This window comes from Lutjanus erythropterus, chromosome 4 (genome assembly GCF_056507025.1).
Source record: "Lutjanus erythropterus isolate fLutEry1 chromosome 4, fLutEry1.hap2, whole genome shotgun sequence".
NCBI classification, from domain to species: Eukaryota; Metazoa; Chordata; class Actinopteri; order Lutjaniformes; family Lutjanidae; genus Lutjanus; species Lutjanus erythropterus.
In genome coordinates this window covers 10,760,293-10,776,407 of record NC_139320.1, presented here as the reverse complement: position 1 = coordinate 10,776,407, position 16,115 = coordinate 10,760,293, and the positions used below count along the sequence as shown (strand labels likewise).

The 16,115-nt window shown below is 41.2% G+C and overlaps 1 protein-coding gene across 3 annotated transcripts in view; it reads right to left on the bottom strand.

The window, feature by feature from the left end:
- LOC146328099 (uncharacterized) overlaps window positions 1-13,836 on the bottom strand; it is a 36,646-nt gene extending 22,810 nt beyond the window's left edge. Inside the window, exons 1-16 of one of the 3 annotated variants that reach the window (XM_084716948.1) lie at window positions 13,473-13,836; window positions 12,851-13,074; window positions 11,911-12,072; window positions 9,906-10,085; window positions 9,456-9,576; window positions 9,271-9,363; window positions 8,738-8,939; window positions 8,493-8,655; window positions 6,929-7,117; window positions 6,221-6,395; window positions 4,991-5,133; window positions 3,218-3,394; window positions 2,305-2,435; window positions 2,061-2,218; window positions 1,078-1,305; window positions 44-382 (exon numbers count right to left, since the gene is read on the bottom strand). In XM_084716948.1, coding sequence (XP_084573074.1) covers window positions 44-382; window positions 1,078-1,305; window positions 2,061-2,218; window positions 2,305-2,435; window positions 3,218-3,394; window positions 4,991-5,133; window positions 6,221-6,395; window positions 6,929-7,117; window positions 8,493-8,655; window positions 8,738-8,939; window positions 9,271-9,363; window positions 9,456-9,576; window positions 9,906-10,085; window positions 11,911-12,072; window positions 12,851-13,074; window positions 13,473-13,572 — 2,785 coding nt within the window. In that variant the 5' untranslated portion in view covers window positions 13,573-13,836. Of the gene's footprint in view, window positions 1-43; window positions 383-1,077; window positions 1,306-2,060; window positions 2,219-2,304; window positions 2,436-3,217; window positions 3,395-4,990; window positions 5,134-6,220; window positions 6,396-6,928; window positions 7,118-8,492; window positions 8,656-8,737; window positions 8,940-9,270; window positions 9,364-9,455; window positions 9,577-9,905; window positions 10,086-11,910; window positions 12,073-12,850; window positions 13,075-13,472 lie in introns of those variants that run through there. The other 2 variants (XM_084716947.1, XM_084716946.1) reach the window with 2 other exon arrangements.
- Between the last annotated feature and the right edge of the window lie 2,279 nt (window positions 13,837-16,115).

The window sequence follows — 16,115 nt, the reverse complement described above, 5'->3', positions numbered from 1 at the left end:
GCCTCCACACAGGTTGTACTGGAGACTCACCAGCAGCACTGACCTGTCACTGGATCTAAACTGACCCCAACAGTGAGCACAACATTCCCCGTCCTGGAGTCCAGCATGGGATAGCCGGTCTGTATTGGCTGGGGCAGGCGGGTGAGGGGACAGACATGCACCCCTCCGAGTGGGTAGACTAGTCCCGTCTCAGGGTGGATGGTTACAGCCAGAATGGGCACTGGGACTCCTGTTTCTGGGTCTGCCATGGGAACACCCAGCTGCAGTCTCTGGCCCGGCCTGAGGCCTCTGAGCCGAGCGCTGGGCAGAGGCTGGTCTGAGTGGCGGGACGTGGGGTAAGGAATGAAAGGAAGGAGGGGACTGTCCCACTTCCTGTTGTCTTCTGAGAATAAAATAACACCTGTTAGGCTGTTAAAAGCATGTCCACACTCAGAAACTCGTTCACAGGCATGCATGCAGGAGTGGAAGTAACTAATTACAACTACCCAAATTACTGCAGTTAAGAAAGATGTAAGAAGTAATTTAGACTGAAATATTTGGAGAAACAGAAATCCCTTTGACTTTTCAATCATTATTGAGTAATGACTTTAAAAAAAAACTGCCACATTCTGACATATTTTAAACATAAACTATATTAATATTTTTTTTATAACTGTCGCCTGGCAGAATTCATTTTCCTGTGATATACAGTACACTTCTTCAAACACTAATCCTCTGGCCATACCAACACCTATAAATTTTATTTGTTCCAGTTGTGTGAGCATTGAAAAAATGAGCAATGTCAAGGAGAACAAAATAAAAATATTTATTTCTTCCTTGCTAGCTGTCAGCAGAGAGAAGTTGCAGCAGGTAGTGAACATAATGAGCTTTGATTTTATGAGGCTGACCAAGCCTTAATTTCTGATTACTGTTTGAAGGTATAAGAGGCTGACACTTTATCTGCCATCAAACTAAATGTCAGCTGCATGAAAAACACCTAAATGTAATACTATGACATGTGATTTGACCAGTTCCCCACCGTGTAAAGTACCAGTATTTCAGGACATCAGACTCCATCAGCACCCCTCATGTTTTTACCTGTGCATGAGTCAGTTGTGAAAACCAAAGTGGAGCTTGCAGGATCATAAGCCACATTGCCGGTGATGGGCATAACTCTGCCAGTCTGCGGGTGGAGGAAGAAATCAGGTGGTACTGCCATGGTGTGGCCGCTGCTCAGCAGCATGTGGCTGTGAGCATTTGGCCTTATGAGGCCTGTGACTGGATCACAGTGAAAAGCCTGAGAGACACGCAGCGACCCATCCTGACCTGAAGGGAACAGACGGAGATATGAGTGAGAGGACTCATCAAACTGTTAATGAATGTGATGATGATTTAAGCTGTTTTTAATTAGAGTACATTCACATGCTGGGCGGACAGCTTTTCATGCTGCTCATCCTGTCAAAACTTATTTCAAGTAGAAAATCATGTTTCTTAACCTCTAAGCCTCTGACTAAAATGCTTATGTTCCATTTAAAAGATAATTGTTATTGGAGAAAAAAAAATTTTTACTGCACCTAGAATGACATAAAACTTAAGAATACAAAAGTAGGCATTTACTTGCAGGACATCTCTTATTTCTTATATTATTACACATTTTCTATTTTTCTTATAATTCTCTATGCATATGTTCTGATTGGAGCAACTGTACCATAACTCAGTTTCCCCATGGGATCAATTAAGTAATTCTGATGCTGACTGAAGTCGTTTTCTGTGAATTTGCTTTTATTTTGTTACCCAAAACTTGCAGATATAATATAGGACTTAATGTTCAGTATGGACCAAAGTGTATTTGTGTGTTTTCAAATAGATCAAGTGCTTTCAATCTTTTTTTATCATTCTTAATATAAATGGTATCTAATAATAAATATACTGATAACAACTTGAATATTTTGAGTTTTTATTTAGGCCTTCTTGTTGTTGCACTACACATATTAAGCAATAGATGGCGTTGTTTCTCTGAGATTCAGGGACAGAATTTCTAGAATATTTAAGTAATCTAACGGCAGGGTTGTTGGACTCACCAAAGATGTGGTCCTTGGTCAGCACAGTTCCAGTGTCAGGGCAGAGCAGCTTGGCCCCTGTGCCCTCACCCAGCAGCCCCCAGGCCCCCTGACGCTGGCACTCTGCTGACACCAGCTCTCCCATCTCATCCACCAGGGACGTTAGCCTCTGGTTCAAACTGAAAACAAGAAGCAGCAGATTGAGGATGTACTGAGTTCTACTTGTTGTTTGTGACACTGTGCAGAGGATAGATGGAAGCTTTACTTTTGCTGGTGCAGCTCGCAGGATGTCTGGTTGTAGTTATAAACTTTGGACAGTAGTCTGGTGCACTCTCTGAGCTGAGCCGTAAACACACTGTGGGCCCTCTGCTGGGCCTGCTGCTCTCGCCTCAGAACCTGCAGAAACCAGCAAAACATAACAGAACAGAGCAGAATATAAACAAGATTAATAGAAAGATACAGAGCTGAAAAAAATAGTTGATTAATTGTAATTATTTTGATTAGAGCAGCAACAATTAATCAATTATCAACTATATCACCAACCATTCTGATAATTGATTAATCAGTTTGAGTTTTGTTTTTGTTTATTTTTTTTCTTTTCTTACCTAAAATTCTAGCTTCTGAAATGTGAATATTATCTGGTTTCTTTGCTCCTCTACGACCATAAACTGAACATCTTTGGGCTGTTGACAAAACAAGACATTTGAGGATGACAACTTGGTCTTTGGATCTAATTAAAAAGTTCACAAAATGTAACAGTTAGCTTTAGTTTTGTCAGCCCACTCGTGATGGCTCAGCAGAGAACACATCATAAAACTCATTTGATTTTAGTCTTTTCCTTAACTTTCTGTGAGGAACTTGATTATTTTTCTCAGTCCATTTCAATGAGGCAACTGTTTCAAAAGTGAAACCTCCTTAAGTATAAGGTTTAAGTTAACTGGAGTTTAAAATTTTGGTGCAACAGAATTCAATTCAATTCAAAACTGAACTCAGGGACAGTTTAACTTCAATCGCTCTTAATTTCAAACTAGTTTAAAAGTTTGGTGCAACATCATTTAAGGAATATCTCAACTCAAAACTGTTTCGTGCAACTGGCCTCAGGATTTTCCTTATTTTTTATAATGAGATAATGGGAGACGTGCAGTGTAATGTAATGTACAATGTAATATGATGCAAACCTGTAGCTGACTGTCGAGCAGAATCCTCAGCTGTGATGCTAAAGTCTTTCGTCGCACCACCTCCCTCTCCACCTCCCTCCTCATCCTCTCATAACCCTCCCCCATCCTTTCCTCAGTGATCAGGCGTGGGTGGAGTAGCTGCAGTTTCCCAAGCACCCCCTGGTAGAGCTCCTTTACCTGGATACACACAAACAAACACTTGTTTGAAAGAGAAACAGATAAGACAGTAAGTTAATAGAAATATGTAGTAATCAGATCACACATCTGACTCCACCGCAGTGCAGCTAGTGCACAACTAACACCGGTGAGACAGGCACGTTTATGGGATGACATAGGGGTGTGAGATGAGCCGTCTCCCATTACATCTTTATCGCCTCAGCCATCCTGAGGGCTGTAACAACAATCTCTATCTCCTACACTGCAGCCAACAATTTAATGTTACAAACAGGAGGGGCGACAGAGAAGCGTGACAAAAAACAGAGGCATTCCAATGAGACACCCAAACTGTTTCACCAGAGCTGAACTTCATGAGTGAAGAAGTGAGACTGTGTTGAACCAATGCTTGTGAGAAATGAGTTTATATGACAAACTCTATGACTACAATATGCAGTCTCGGAAAACAAAGTGCTCCTCCTGCCCTCCTCCCCTGTGTTTGGACAAACTAAAACCAGCAAAGTTGATGAAATACAGTATCTACCCATAAACAATGTCATCTAACGCCTAGCCTGAAGCTGACATGATACAAATACATTTTCAGTATACTTACGGGCTTTTCATGCCTTTATTTGATAGAGACAGCTGAAGTGAATACAGAAAAGAGTAAAGACAGAGGGGATGACATGCATCAAAGGGCTATAAACTGGGATTGAACCAATGACCCAATGGGGGGAACAGGGGGATTACATTCCCCATGTTAGCAAAATGACCAAAATGTATCCCTCTTGTTAAGCTACTTTCCCCTATTGTTCATCCCTTAGTAGCAGAGAACGTGAAGGGCTGAGGCATTGTTTAGTTGAATATGTAAGCCCGGTCTGCCTTACTCATTGATCTTTTATCTGGCTGACATTTAAAAATGAGACTGTATGGCCCTGACCATATTATTAAAGTAGTATTATTAAAAAAAAAAAGACAGTGTGTTAGTTGCAGATGAATAAAATGAACTGGGGTCAACCTGTTAAAAATGCACAAATCACTGATTAATTAAACGTCTGTAATATGTCACACAGAGGCCAACTAATTCTCTAGAGATCACTTTATCATATTATCTTGGACTATGGGCCACCCTAGAGGGCAATTTATCATGTTTTATCTACCACAGTGGCAGCAAAGAGGGCACTTTTGCTGTGTGTTTTTTCATGGGGACACCAGGGGACGCAGTCACTGTGATTCACTGTGATCACTTGGGTACCTATAGGACCCATTTTCATTTAGATATCTTCATGTGGGAGGTCAAGGGATCCCTTTGAAAACGGCCACACCAGTAATTTACTCACTAACTTTAGCCTAACTTTGGAGCGTTATGTGCTGCCCTTCTCGACAAGCTGGCAAGGTCTTCAAGTTTCACATGACACCAGTATCTTCACTCTAGCTTTAAAGCTGAGGCTCTTAAAGTCTCAGAGAGACAAAGTAATGACGGGCGCAGATGTTGAAGAGGCTAAAGGGGCTTACTTTCTCTGAGAAAAGAATTACATGCATCAAAGTGTGCGTGCCAGAACAGAGGGGGTATAAGTCAATCCTTTTGTTGATTTTGCATTTAAACCTGGAGCTACAGACCTCAGTGGTGAGCTGTCCCAGCCGTGTGGTGACAGACAGACTCTGTTTGAGCAGCAGGCTGTAGAAGGTGTTGCTGCTGAAAGCCTCCAGATCCACCTGGTGTTCATAATCCCAGAACTCCTCCAAGGAGTCTGCACAGACTGCTGTCAGAAGAGTGAAACAAAAAGAGAGACATAGAGAGGGAGATCAATAGAATATTGAAAAAAAAACATTAAAAATCTAAAACCTCTGTCTGCAAAAGGACTTGTAAGAGCAAGCATGCCAGAGAAAGATCAACGAGTCTGAAATCCACATGCGACATCACTCACATACCTGCGTGTTTTTGCACATCTACCTTAATGTTCATTTGTGGTGTGCACTTTTATGACAGTAAAGTCATCAGAAGCCTTGATAAATAGTTCCACTTTTTATGCCACAAAATACAGACACCACCACCAGTTTGGTGGGACAGTAATGATTGAAAGGGATCATGAGTCTAGGCATGGATTTTTTTAGGAAACTGTTGCACATTATACCGTTTATGTAATGTTAAAACATAAAGCTAAACAGTTCCTTTAAGTCTGATAATGTTAAGTTGTCATAACAAAGACATCTCAAACAATGTCACCTTTGCATTAAATGGTCATAAACATGAGTCTTAATGAATGTTTATGACCCTTCAATTTAAGAGCTACCAGAAAATTCTACTCTTTATGTTCTTTAAATAATAGCCTATGTCTTCTTCACTACTGAGAGGTCAAATGACAAACAACCCTATGTAGCAATAAAACTCACCATGTCAAGATGATGTAATTTGAGGTGATTTCCTATGTCCTGTGACATTTGGACTGTTGTTATTGTTACTGCACATCACTGCACGTGATATCAGGTGTATGACAGGAGCCTTTCAACAGTAATTGGTTGGGTGGGAGCAACACCCAGGGGTCACTGTCAGTGTTACATAAGATGTCACAAGGGTCTTCAAAGACCAAAGTGTCAGTGTGTTTTTGTCTGTATGTAAGATGGTATGTGGTTTGTGTGTGTGTGTGTGTGTGTGTGTGTGTGTGTGTGTGTGTGTGTGTGTGTGTGTGTGTGTGTGTGTCTGTGACACTGCAGGTGCATTCACTGATGTGTTGAAGATTATGTTTGAATACAAGTTACATAACATTTTGGCCCCGAGGCTTTCAAATAAATGAGCTTAGTGGTCCGTGTGTGTGCGCGTGCGTGCGTGCGTGTGTGTGTGTGTTGCACCTGGTTGAATGGAATCTTGTGTCATTCTAGCTTGTTGGTTTCTGTGAATCTTCCTCAGTGAGATCACCCTTGAACCTTTAGATGAGTAGTCGTCCATGTGGTAGGCCAACTGCAACAAGCGATACCGCGCTCTGATTGGCTGCTTCTCAGGCCATCCATATTCACGGAACAGGATCTATACAGGGGCAGTGTACTCAAAAATCAAAAAGAATATATATCTTCCCCCTTTCAAATGTCGTCCTTCTTAAATACAATGGAACTAGATGGCACTTGTGGTACTCATTCAACTATTAGTAAACTATTTTCTTTCAACCAAATCACTGTGCAGATTAAACCTGCATGCATCTAATTGGAAAGAGGCTTGTGCTGACATGCTAATATGGGATGTCATCCGTGAGTAGATGCTTGCCTCCCTCTGTACTAAGATTCAGCTGGTGGGTGTAGTTCAACAGTAAGTTTGTTCCTACATGAAAGGTATTCACTTATCTTGCATAACTGGGTCATGATTTCTGGAAAAAGACATTGCTGTTTAGTTGTATTTTCTATTTTTTGGCGCATTAAACACCACAAGCCAAGGGCCATATGGTCCCATTACATTCAAGAGAAGGTAGACATCTTTATGGCCAATATTTTTAAACTCTGCAACTCAAATGAACTGTCCCTTCAATGAGACAGTATGTGTTTGTATGTGTGTGAATGTACACTAACCAGCAGTGTAACACATAAGCAGAGGATGACCACAGCTCCAAATAGCAGTCCCCCAGTCACCAGCCAATCTGGCCTCAGTAACAGGTCGCGTCTCCTGGTGATTCCCACCCTGATCACATGACGAGGGATGGTGGGGAAGAAAGGACCGGGCTCATAACACTGGCCGCCTGCAGGCATCACCCGCACATACTAAGTAAGAACAAAATCACAAGGGTCAGTTTGGGGAACACATTGATTTAATACAGTACAGTTTTTTTTTAATAAATGTATAGAAAATTATATACTCATATTTCTATTACTGGATGGACAGTTGAGCAGGCTTGGTACCTGGCAGAAGCTTTCTCCTTTCCTGTTTTCTGCATAGTCACATCTTAGCTAATGTTAGCAAAATACCAGAAAACAAGTTAGTTAACAATTGATGTAGATTAGCTAGCTACGTAGAACTGTCAGTGAACCATAAGTCTCACATTGCCACAGTGCTGCAGAAAGGTGTGACTCCATGCATACACATTCTGCTATAAGGGAAAAAAATACCATCTTGTTTGAATTTCTTTAAGTCAACCACAAACGTCTCAGGAAGCGCTAAGCCCAAGATGCGGCAACGGTGCTGCCGAGAAAAGACTACATTGCTGCAAATTAAAATATAACAGGTTGTTTACATTCGTATTATTAGCACCCTAAGCATAAATTTGCTATTTTTAGTGTGTAGGTTGCAGGAGGAAGTTGTTCTTGTTTACTGGGGATTTTGAAATCATAGTTAGTGTTCGCTGCAATGCCACTTAAATAAGCCAATTGCAGACTTATATTCACAGTGTCCATCCAGTGAGTCAGACTAGTGGAGCGCAGAGCAAAAAGGAGCGGGACGTAGGAAAGGTCAGTTTACCACCGTTTGCAACACACTGTCATTTATGGCTGAGACTCCCTAAAAACTTGGTATTTCACCCAGATGGGCGTGGTTTTGCAGCATAGAGCAATGCACACTTCTACAAGCTCCGTGACTGTCTCTGCACATGCTCTGAGTTTACACAATATTTCATACATTGTAGTATTAAGTACAAGTATTAAGGCATACAGAATATACCATTTATGTTTTCCTGTAACTTGTAAATTTGATCTTATGTACATGGAAGTTGATAGTCTGCCTTGTGTGCCTTTTTTTGGCATCTATTGATGCAAGATACTAAATTGATACTACAATACAGACACCCCATCTAAATAGATTTTTGTTGTTGGACATCATTTTTGTTGTTGTACATAATTTAGTCAGTCAATATATATTACTACTATTTAGTCATATATATTTCCAGCATAAAGTTCTGATGGTCTGTTTGAAATTACAGGTACTTTGTAAGGTCTCTTGTGCCTTTAGACATGGGTAGTATGGCAAAAAAAAAAAAAAAAAATGATGAGAGGAAGAAGACTGAGCCTCCAGCTAAAAGTTAGTGCAGCTAAAACCTTCAAACAATGGCTGAACAAACGGTGGATGTGTTTCTTTGAAAATAGGAATTCACTGTGCAATTTACTAGACCACCTTTAATGCTTGTACTATTTTAAATTCATTTACCAAGTGTTTGTGCTGATGGCTGCTCAGTGTGAAAACATACACTCCAGGCTGGCTAAAGACCACTGAAAAGAAGCTGGGAGGAGTCCAAGACAGAGTCAGCTCCTCTTCTAGCTGTCTAAATGCACCCCAGTCAAATTGACTGTTTGTGTTGTACAAGTTGTCACTGAAAGACAGAAAGTGAGGCGTCAAAGACAGTCAAAAACCACAGATGCCTGGCAGTAAAAAACAAGAAACATCTGACTTACAGATCATACTGAGGATAGTGACGTGTGTCGACAGTGAACAGTATAAAGTCACCCAAATGGAGACATGCTGTTGGGTTCAGAACTCCTGTTATTTCTCTCACATCTTCTATCACGTCTCTCTTGTTTCCCATCCTGCTGCTGGAGTTCATTTCTCGGCCACCATCAACTTCACTGACCTCCCACGGATCATCAGTGTCACTTTCTAGAAAACGAAAGCACAGGATCTTCATCTTCAATCACTTGTGTACGTGTGTGAAGACCTGAAGAGTGTCACTAGGTCACAAGTGATCAACAACTGCCTCAGTTTGAAATTTTCAGTTCAGGCCACTGTATCTGTGGGACAGGTTAGTGTTTTATCTGGAAATTGCGGTGGCATTGCAGTAGGTGCCTCACAATCTCTTGCCTGGCAGGGACCTGCGCTCTACTTTGTGCATTCTTCTAGTTTATCATGCATTCATTCATAGTGTTTATCATAGCATTAATTGTGATTTAATGATGAAAAAAATATTGTTTTGTTGTTTGTTGTGACAAACCAGCTGAGCTCTGAGTGTCCCACTGGGTGGTGACAGGAAACAGTTGCTGAAGCTCCTTTGGGAGGCCGCTGAGGATGCCAAGGAAGCCTGCCTCTGCAGTCAGACAACAAGAGAGACGAAGATGTGAGAGACAAAGACAGACAGTAGGGTCACTTTGTGTGTCGTGCGAGTGTGCCTGTCACCACCTGTTGTCTGAACAATGTAGACAGGATGTGAGGAGTTGAGATGGCTGCTGCACAGAAGAGTCCCCTGGGGGTCCCGCTGTTTAAAAACTGTCTCCAGCGCACTGCCAGAGATGCCCGACACCTGCACACACACAATGACAGTGTTTGCCATTAATAGGTCACTGCAACACAAGAGACGCTTGTCTTGTTCTTTCACTGCCGCTGCAATAAAGACAACATTGTGTGAATGTTTTGTATGCACTGTCTCAGCAGGTAACTGTTCATTATGTTTACTCTGTGACAGTTTCAGTGGAAACACGTATGGGTATAGATATCAGGATTGGGTGGAACACTTCTCCAGTACAGTGGGTTTTAAAATACCTGAGAGCAATTATTTCTTTCAGCTTTCTTTCAGTATTTCTTCCTTCTGTGCATGAAAATGTTCAAAAATCTGCAGCTGCTTTTGCCCACCTGACTGTCAAAGCTCCACACCAGCTGCATCTCTCCATCGGACTGGCAATGCAGCTTCAGCTCAGTAGCTGGTCTTCTCCTGCAAAGGCCTCCACATGCAGCTCTTCTAGGAGGCTCTCTACAGATGCACAAACCCAGCTCTCCATCATAACCCCGGTAGTCCTCTGCAGATTGACACACCTGCAGGAAAGCAAAGCAAAGCAGATAAAGATAGATCAGATACAGGTTTTACCTAATCCTTTTTGACAACGAGCAAATATTACAATTTTTATGTCTGTGTGTATTTTTGGTAACACTTTCTATGAAGACCACATCTACAGTACATTATGGGGGTGTTCGTAAGGAATTACAATGTATGTAGAATACTTTATAACTGCATTCATGAACACACATAATGCTTTCTTATGTGCATATATCAACAGCCATACAACATTATAAATGTGATTTACAATGACTTAGTTCAAGTGTCAACTCTGCAATTCACACCAGAACAGTCTAGATGGATGAATAACACTACAGGTCAGAGGAAAAATATGTTCCTTTAAAAGCAGCAGAAGAACATAGAGTTTGGCGTCTAGGCTCCGACCTCATCACTCTTCACAGACTATGTTTACATAGAGATATTGAGGAGTGATGAACAAATATCTTAGACCCCCTGTCAGAGCCTGCAGGTGGATGCTGGGGCTGGTGGTGGGGCTGAATGAGCAGGCAGTGACGCTGATGCAACGCAGCAATGGCACTGACAGGCAGGGGGAGAGATGGGAGGTTTTACCGCCAGATTAGAAGGGTGCGTTTGGTATGTACTACAGAGAATGAGGCGTGTCACTTGTGATTGCGGTGCAGCTCGAGTTGACTGCCTGAACTTGCTCACAGGTGTCGCTACATTTGATTTCATAAGGCGTGTATTGTAGTACAGGCATACTTGCCAGCCTTGAGACCTCAAAAGTAGGGAGGATTCGAAACCAAAGTTGCATTTTGATGACTTTTGGTGACTTTTAGAGACTAAAAATAACTAAAGAATAAGTACACTGCAGCAGCATTTTTAGGATAAGGGATAAAGGATACAGAATTTGTCGCATAAACCAATATATATTTTTTTTGTTTTCTTTCATTCGTTTATTGTTTGCCCAGCCCCTTAAAGAAAACTGACTTCACAGATTTTACAAAATGCCTGCCCCTTTCCTTTAAAACTTTTTGTAAGGAATGGGAATTCTTCTTTCCAGAGAGCTTGGTTTGGTATAGCTATATTGTTGTCTGTGTGGAAACAGTAGACCATTGAAGTTGCAAAGATGACACACTGTGCAGTGCCAGAAACAGGTTGTGATAATAAGAAAGTAAAATAAAAGGTGTGAAAATTTGTTAGAAATCCAGAGAAATGCAGGAGATTTGTGATCCCAGAAGGAAATAGAAAGAGGAAAATAAGTACTTGGCAGGTAGTTGTAATGTATTGTAAGCACTTGAATTTATAATTCATTATAAGTCACATTTATAATGTTTCATGACGTTTGCAATCATGTGCTATAGAAGCTGTTTTCATAGAAAGTGAAACTGTATTTTGTAATTTAAAAATCATCTCATGCTCGGTGTGACCGTGTAACTAGGTGTAAGGTCATTTGTAGCAAAGACTGCTATGGAGGACAGGGACAGAAATAAACACTGCGTGGATAGGACAGTGAAGGTTTTGCTAACTGACAGTCAGAGGAAGCACTTTGTGGTTAAATATTAAATGAGACTAATACGAATCTCTACTGGATAAATAGGTTCATGGAGGAAAGGGCAAAGACATGTTGGCTGTACTCATTAGCCCTGTCTGTGATAGTGGAGTGTGTTTTGTCACTGTGTTCTGTAAACAGATCACAGTTTACTACTTTATCTTGTTTCTGTATCAAAATATTCTTGCATCATTCAAACAAATGTTTTTATTGTTTTATGAGAGAAACACTAATGACCTTTGCTCTACTTTAGTGTTTGCATGTGTGTGTGATATGATTGCACAAGTTGTAACCTGCTGCCTGCAGTGAAGTGACCACTGATATCTGTCCAGACAGTCTCCGTACTGTGTGCGTGTTTTCCCGTCTCTGCAGACATCGTACAGTTTGTGTACACACGCATCTCTGTTGTTGGAGGGTTGGTACCCGATGGTACAGTGGCAACGGCCATCACTGGTCTGCAACAAGAAGCAGCTGGGTTCAAACATTGTGTTGTATAATGATATATGGTTCATATGGTGGTCAGGGTGTTACCTAATATGCCATGGCCGCTGCTGGCCATCAGGGTGCCCTAAGTGTAATTGACCCTTCCAAAATCCCGCCCCTTTTTGCTCTGTGCTTCAGTAACAGTTGAGAAAGCTTATTAAAGCTTTTATAGTACTAGGTAACCATTTCTGACCACTCAAGAATTAATAAAAATTGCCAAAAATCTCTCCAAAATACCAAATTAAGACACAAAGGCCTTGTTGCAGGTTTGCAACAAAGGCTTGCAACAGGTGAATTAGGGACTGTACACAAACATCCATGCAACACTCAAAAGTAAAATCTCATTCACTTTAGTATGCACTAATGAGTGGAGGACTCAACACGTGTACAAGCAGCAACAGACTAAGAAACAGGACCCCGCTGCGAGGGAACCTGATCTCGAGCTCTTTCAGCTTGAAGCTACAGATTCTTCAGTCTAACATTTCGGAGAGACAGTGAGGAAGCTACTCTCATATTAGTGTGCACAATGTATCCCAGGACTCAAGAGTGACACAAAAAATCATAGACTCGAGAAATTAGAGATCTGCTCCGGGTTTATAGAATAAAGAAGGAGCTCACAGGACAAAGGAAGTGGGTGACTGGAGAAGTAGGAGGTGGTGGTGATGATATGAAAACTACACGGTCACATAAACAAACATGCTGTAGGAATGACTGTGTTGATCCCACCACCATGTGAAAACACATCGTCACCTGGAAACTCTGACCCTCTCCCAGGCAGACGCAGGAGTCCTGACCAGACAGAGGCTGTTGTGCCACAGGGCCACAGGGCAGGGGGGCAGACAGGGCTGATTGAGGACAAAAGTGGTGAGGAGGACATTTCAGACAGCTGTCTATGGACACAGCACCTGCAGTTGGCCCATAGGTTCCTTTAGGACAGGGCACTGGAGTGAAGCTCCCCAGAGGACAGTAGAAACCTGTCAGGAAAAAAAATATTGTGCTTTAATATACAGTTTTATATATTGTTTTTTATGATGATTATTATACTGTATTAATGCAGAGAGGAGTTAACTATATACACTATATTGCTTTTCATTTTGTTCTAAAAATATTTACTGCAAAACCACTGCTAATACGATGGCATAAAGGACTTCATATAACTGCTAGTGTGACCTTTAAGAATGAAAAACCTCTACTCTGATGGACGCAGAGGAGAGATACAGTTTATGAAACTATCTGTGAAACTCAAAACAAAAATTAATAACATAATGAAAGTGGCTAAACGTGTGCAGAAAATTCTTATGATGTACTATTGGTCTTGTATAGTTAATGGTCATGCTATAAAGGATCATTGTGTGCAGTCAGGACAGCATACCTGGCTGGCAGGGTGACGTCTCCTGGAGCTGTTGATTGAAGTTGTTTCCATGAACCAGACCGAGGAGCCACAACACACACCTGAAACTCTTCATCTGCATGCCCTTAGCATGGTTGATATGTCCACCTGCTGAAGTAAAGGACTGGTGCAAGCTCTTTTCCAGACTTAGGGAGAAATTTTAAATTCCTCATCCCGGATCTGTAAACAGTCTCTTGGTTTCCTGCCTTGTTCTGGTCATAACAAAGAAAATAGTTATAAAGATGCTGCTGAAACTTTAGTCCATTCATAAACCTCTCCTGTCTGTTGTTGTTCTGCACACATGACCTGATCTGTCTGTTGGTGGACAGAGCTGCAAGATAAGTGGTGAGCTAGTTAGTCTGCATAACTTTCACTGGCCTGCTGAATGATTTATGAGGCCTGTGAGGTAAGGTGACAGTGACAGTGGAGGGAATGGCTGCTGATGAAAAGCATCAGGGAAAACAGAGAGTACAGCTGCCTGGTGCTGCTGGATCACATTACTGCATTTGTTCTTCTCAATCCCACCATGAAACTGATTAATGATTTGGCTCCTGATGTACGTCAGCGCAGCTTTGCTTTAGAGGAGTCTGCTAAGCTCCATGTGCGTCACAGCAGCAGCTGAATTCACACTTAGATTCACAACTCAAAGTCAGATATCTGCTCAAATATAACACATGGCTTCATGCAAGCAAGCTGCAACTTTCTACTTCACTAATTCAACCAGTTTAACAAGTACATTATAAATGATGGTCTCAGAGAGGAGAGGCCTTCCTTCATGATGTCCCCATGTTTAAAAAAAATGCTGCAAAAGTGCCCTCTTGGATGTCCCCGTATGGTAGATAAAACCAGCCCATCCTCATTCTCAAGTCATCTAATACAAACATCCAACTGGCTTTCAAATGTCTTCAATGCACAGATTTATTAATAGGACTGGGTGTTGCAATCCCTGAAGATTCAGCCATGTACTCACCTGAGTGGGGTTGTTCTTGGAGGTGACCACTAGGTTATGTGAAGCTACCAGTATGACACATCACCAGTTGAGGACCTCGACGTCATTAGGTGTTTCAGCCTTTCATCAAAAAATACCCTCAGTCCAGACAGGCCCAAACCAGGTTGATTAGATTTGGTTGTATGACTCATGGTTGGCCTCTAGATGATCACTTAGGAGCCCAAACAGAATAATTTCTCTTCAGCCACAACCATGTCATATGTGGCTCTGATGGTGAAGCTCAGCATATTGCAATGGAATAAATAACAAACAAGATGGACAAAGGTGTTTATTCTTAAACTTAAGGAGCACTGTGCAAGTGAAACCCATCTGCAGCGTATCAGACACACCAGGCTTTCAGCATAATATAGTAAAGTGTGAGAAGTTGGATGGATGGATGGATGGATGGATGGATGGATGGATGGATGGATGGATGGATGGATGGATGGGTGGATGGATGGGTCAAACAAACATTTTTTTTTTCTTTCACCCAGGAGACATGGGGTTTGTGTCATACTCATGTTTTAATGTTCACTAGTTCCTTCACTGACATCACAGGACATACTATAGTTATTTTAACCCAAAACAATGATGTTTTCCTAAACACCATGTTCTGGTGCCTGAACCTACCCAAACTATGACAATGTCACAACATTAATCGCATTTTAAATACACTTTCTGGCATCGTCTCATAGAGCACCAAAAGGGTAACTTGTGCGTCAGTATGAAACACCGGGGGGCAGTGACCGTTTGATCAGCTGGAATACAAGCTGGAATAAGGACATGCACTTCCAGTACAGAAAATCTGATGAAGTGCCATATAAGTTGCCCTACATACTGGAAATCTTTTTTGTTCTGTACATTCCTTTAAATGGTTAAAGAGTTCACTGTGTGTTTTTATCGCAGTAGTGTAGTAGTTGTTGTACTTTGAGTCACATGATATTAAAAAAATCATCTAAACCTGGGATAAGAACTATTTCACCATAAATGCATCTCGACTTTTGGCACGCTGGTGCCCTTTTTATCTATTTTGCCCCCGGTCTACAGAGTCCACCACTGCCCATAATGTAAATTATTGATGTTGTTTATTTGTGCTTACTTGTTGATATTGGCTTGGAATCTCTGAAAGTAGAAAAGGACTATGGTCAAGGTCTGTGTGGCGCACAACAGACAAGTAATATTTACTTTACCTGCAAGAGTAAAAATGAACTATAGCTCACAAAATACTTCATGCATTCATTTATCTATGTAAGTAACCTGCATCTGATATAAACAAGCTAATTTATTTATTTAAAATACCTACATATTTATCTCTGCAAAAATCTGTGCACTATCCAAAGTGAGATTGTTAACCTTTGCTCCTATACAACATGTTAATGTTGCTCACTGTTCAACAGTCAACTGTACACCTGCAGAGAAACAAGAAATATTTGCATGTGCTTTTTATATGTTAATTTGTTTTATATTCATTTACAGCAATAAGTACTTTTGTGTGCATGGGAAAATATGTATCCGGAGAGAATCATCTATGTATAAATCCTGTAATTCATTTGTGAATCATCCTGTAAGACTGGTCTGACTCCAAAGTCAGCAGCGCTGTTTTTATCTACAGTATCCAAAGTCTTACTCACTTTTCA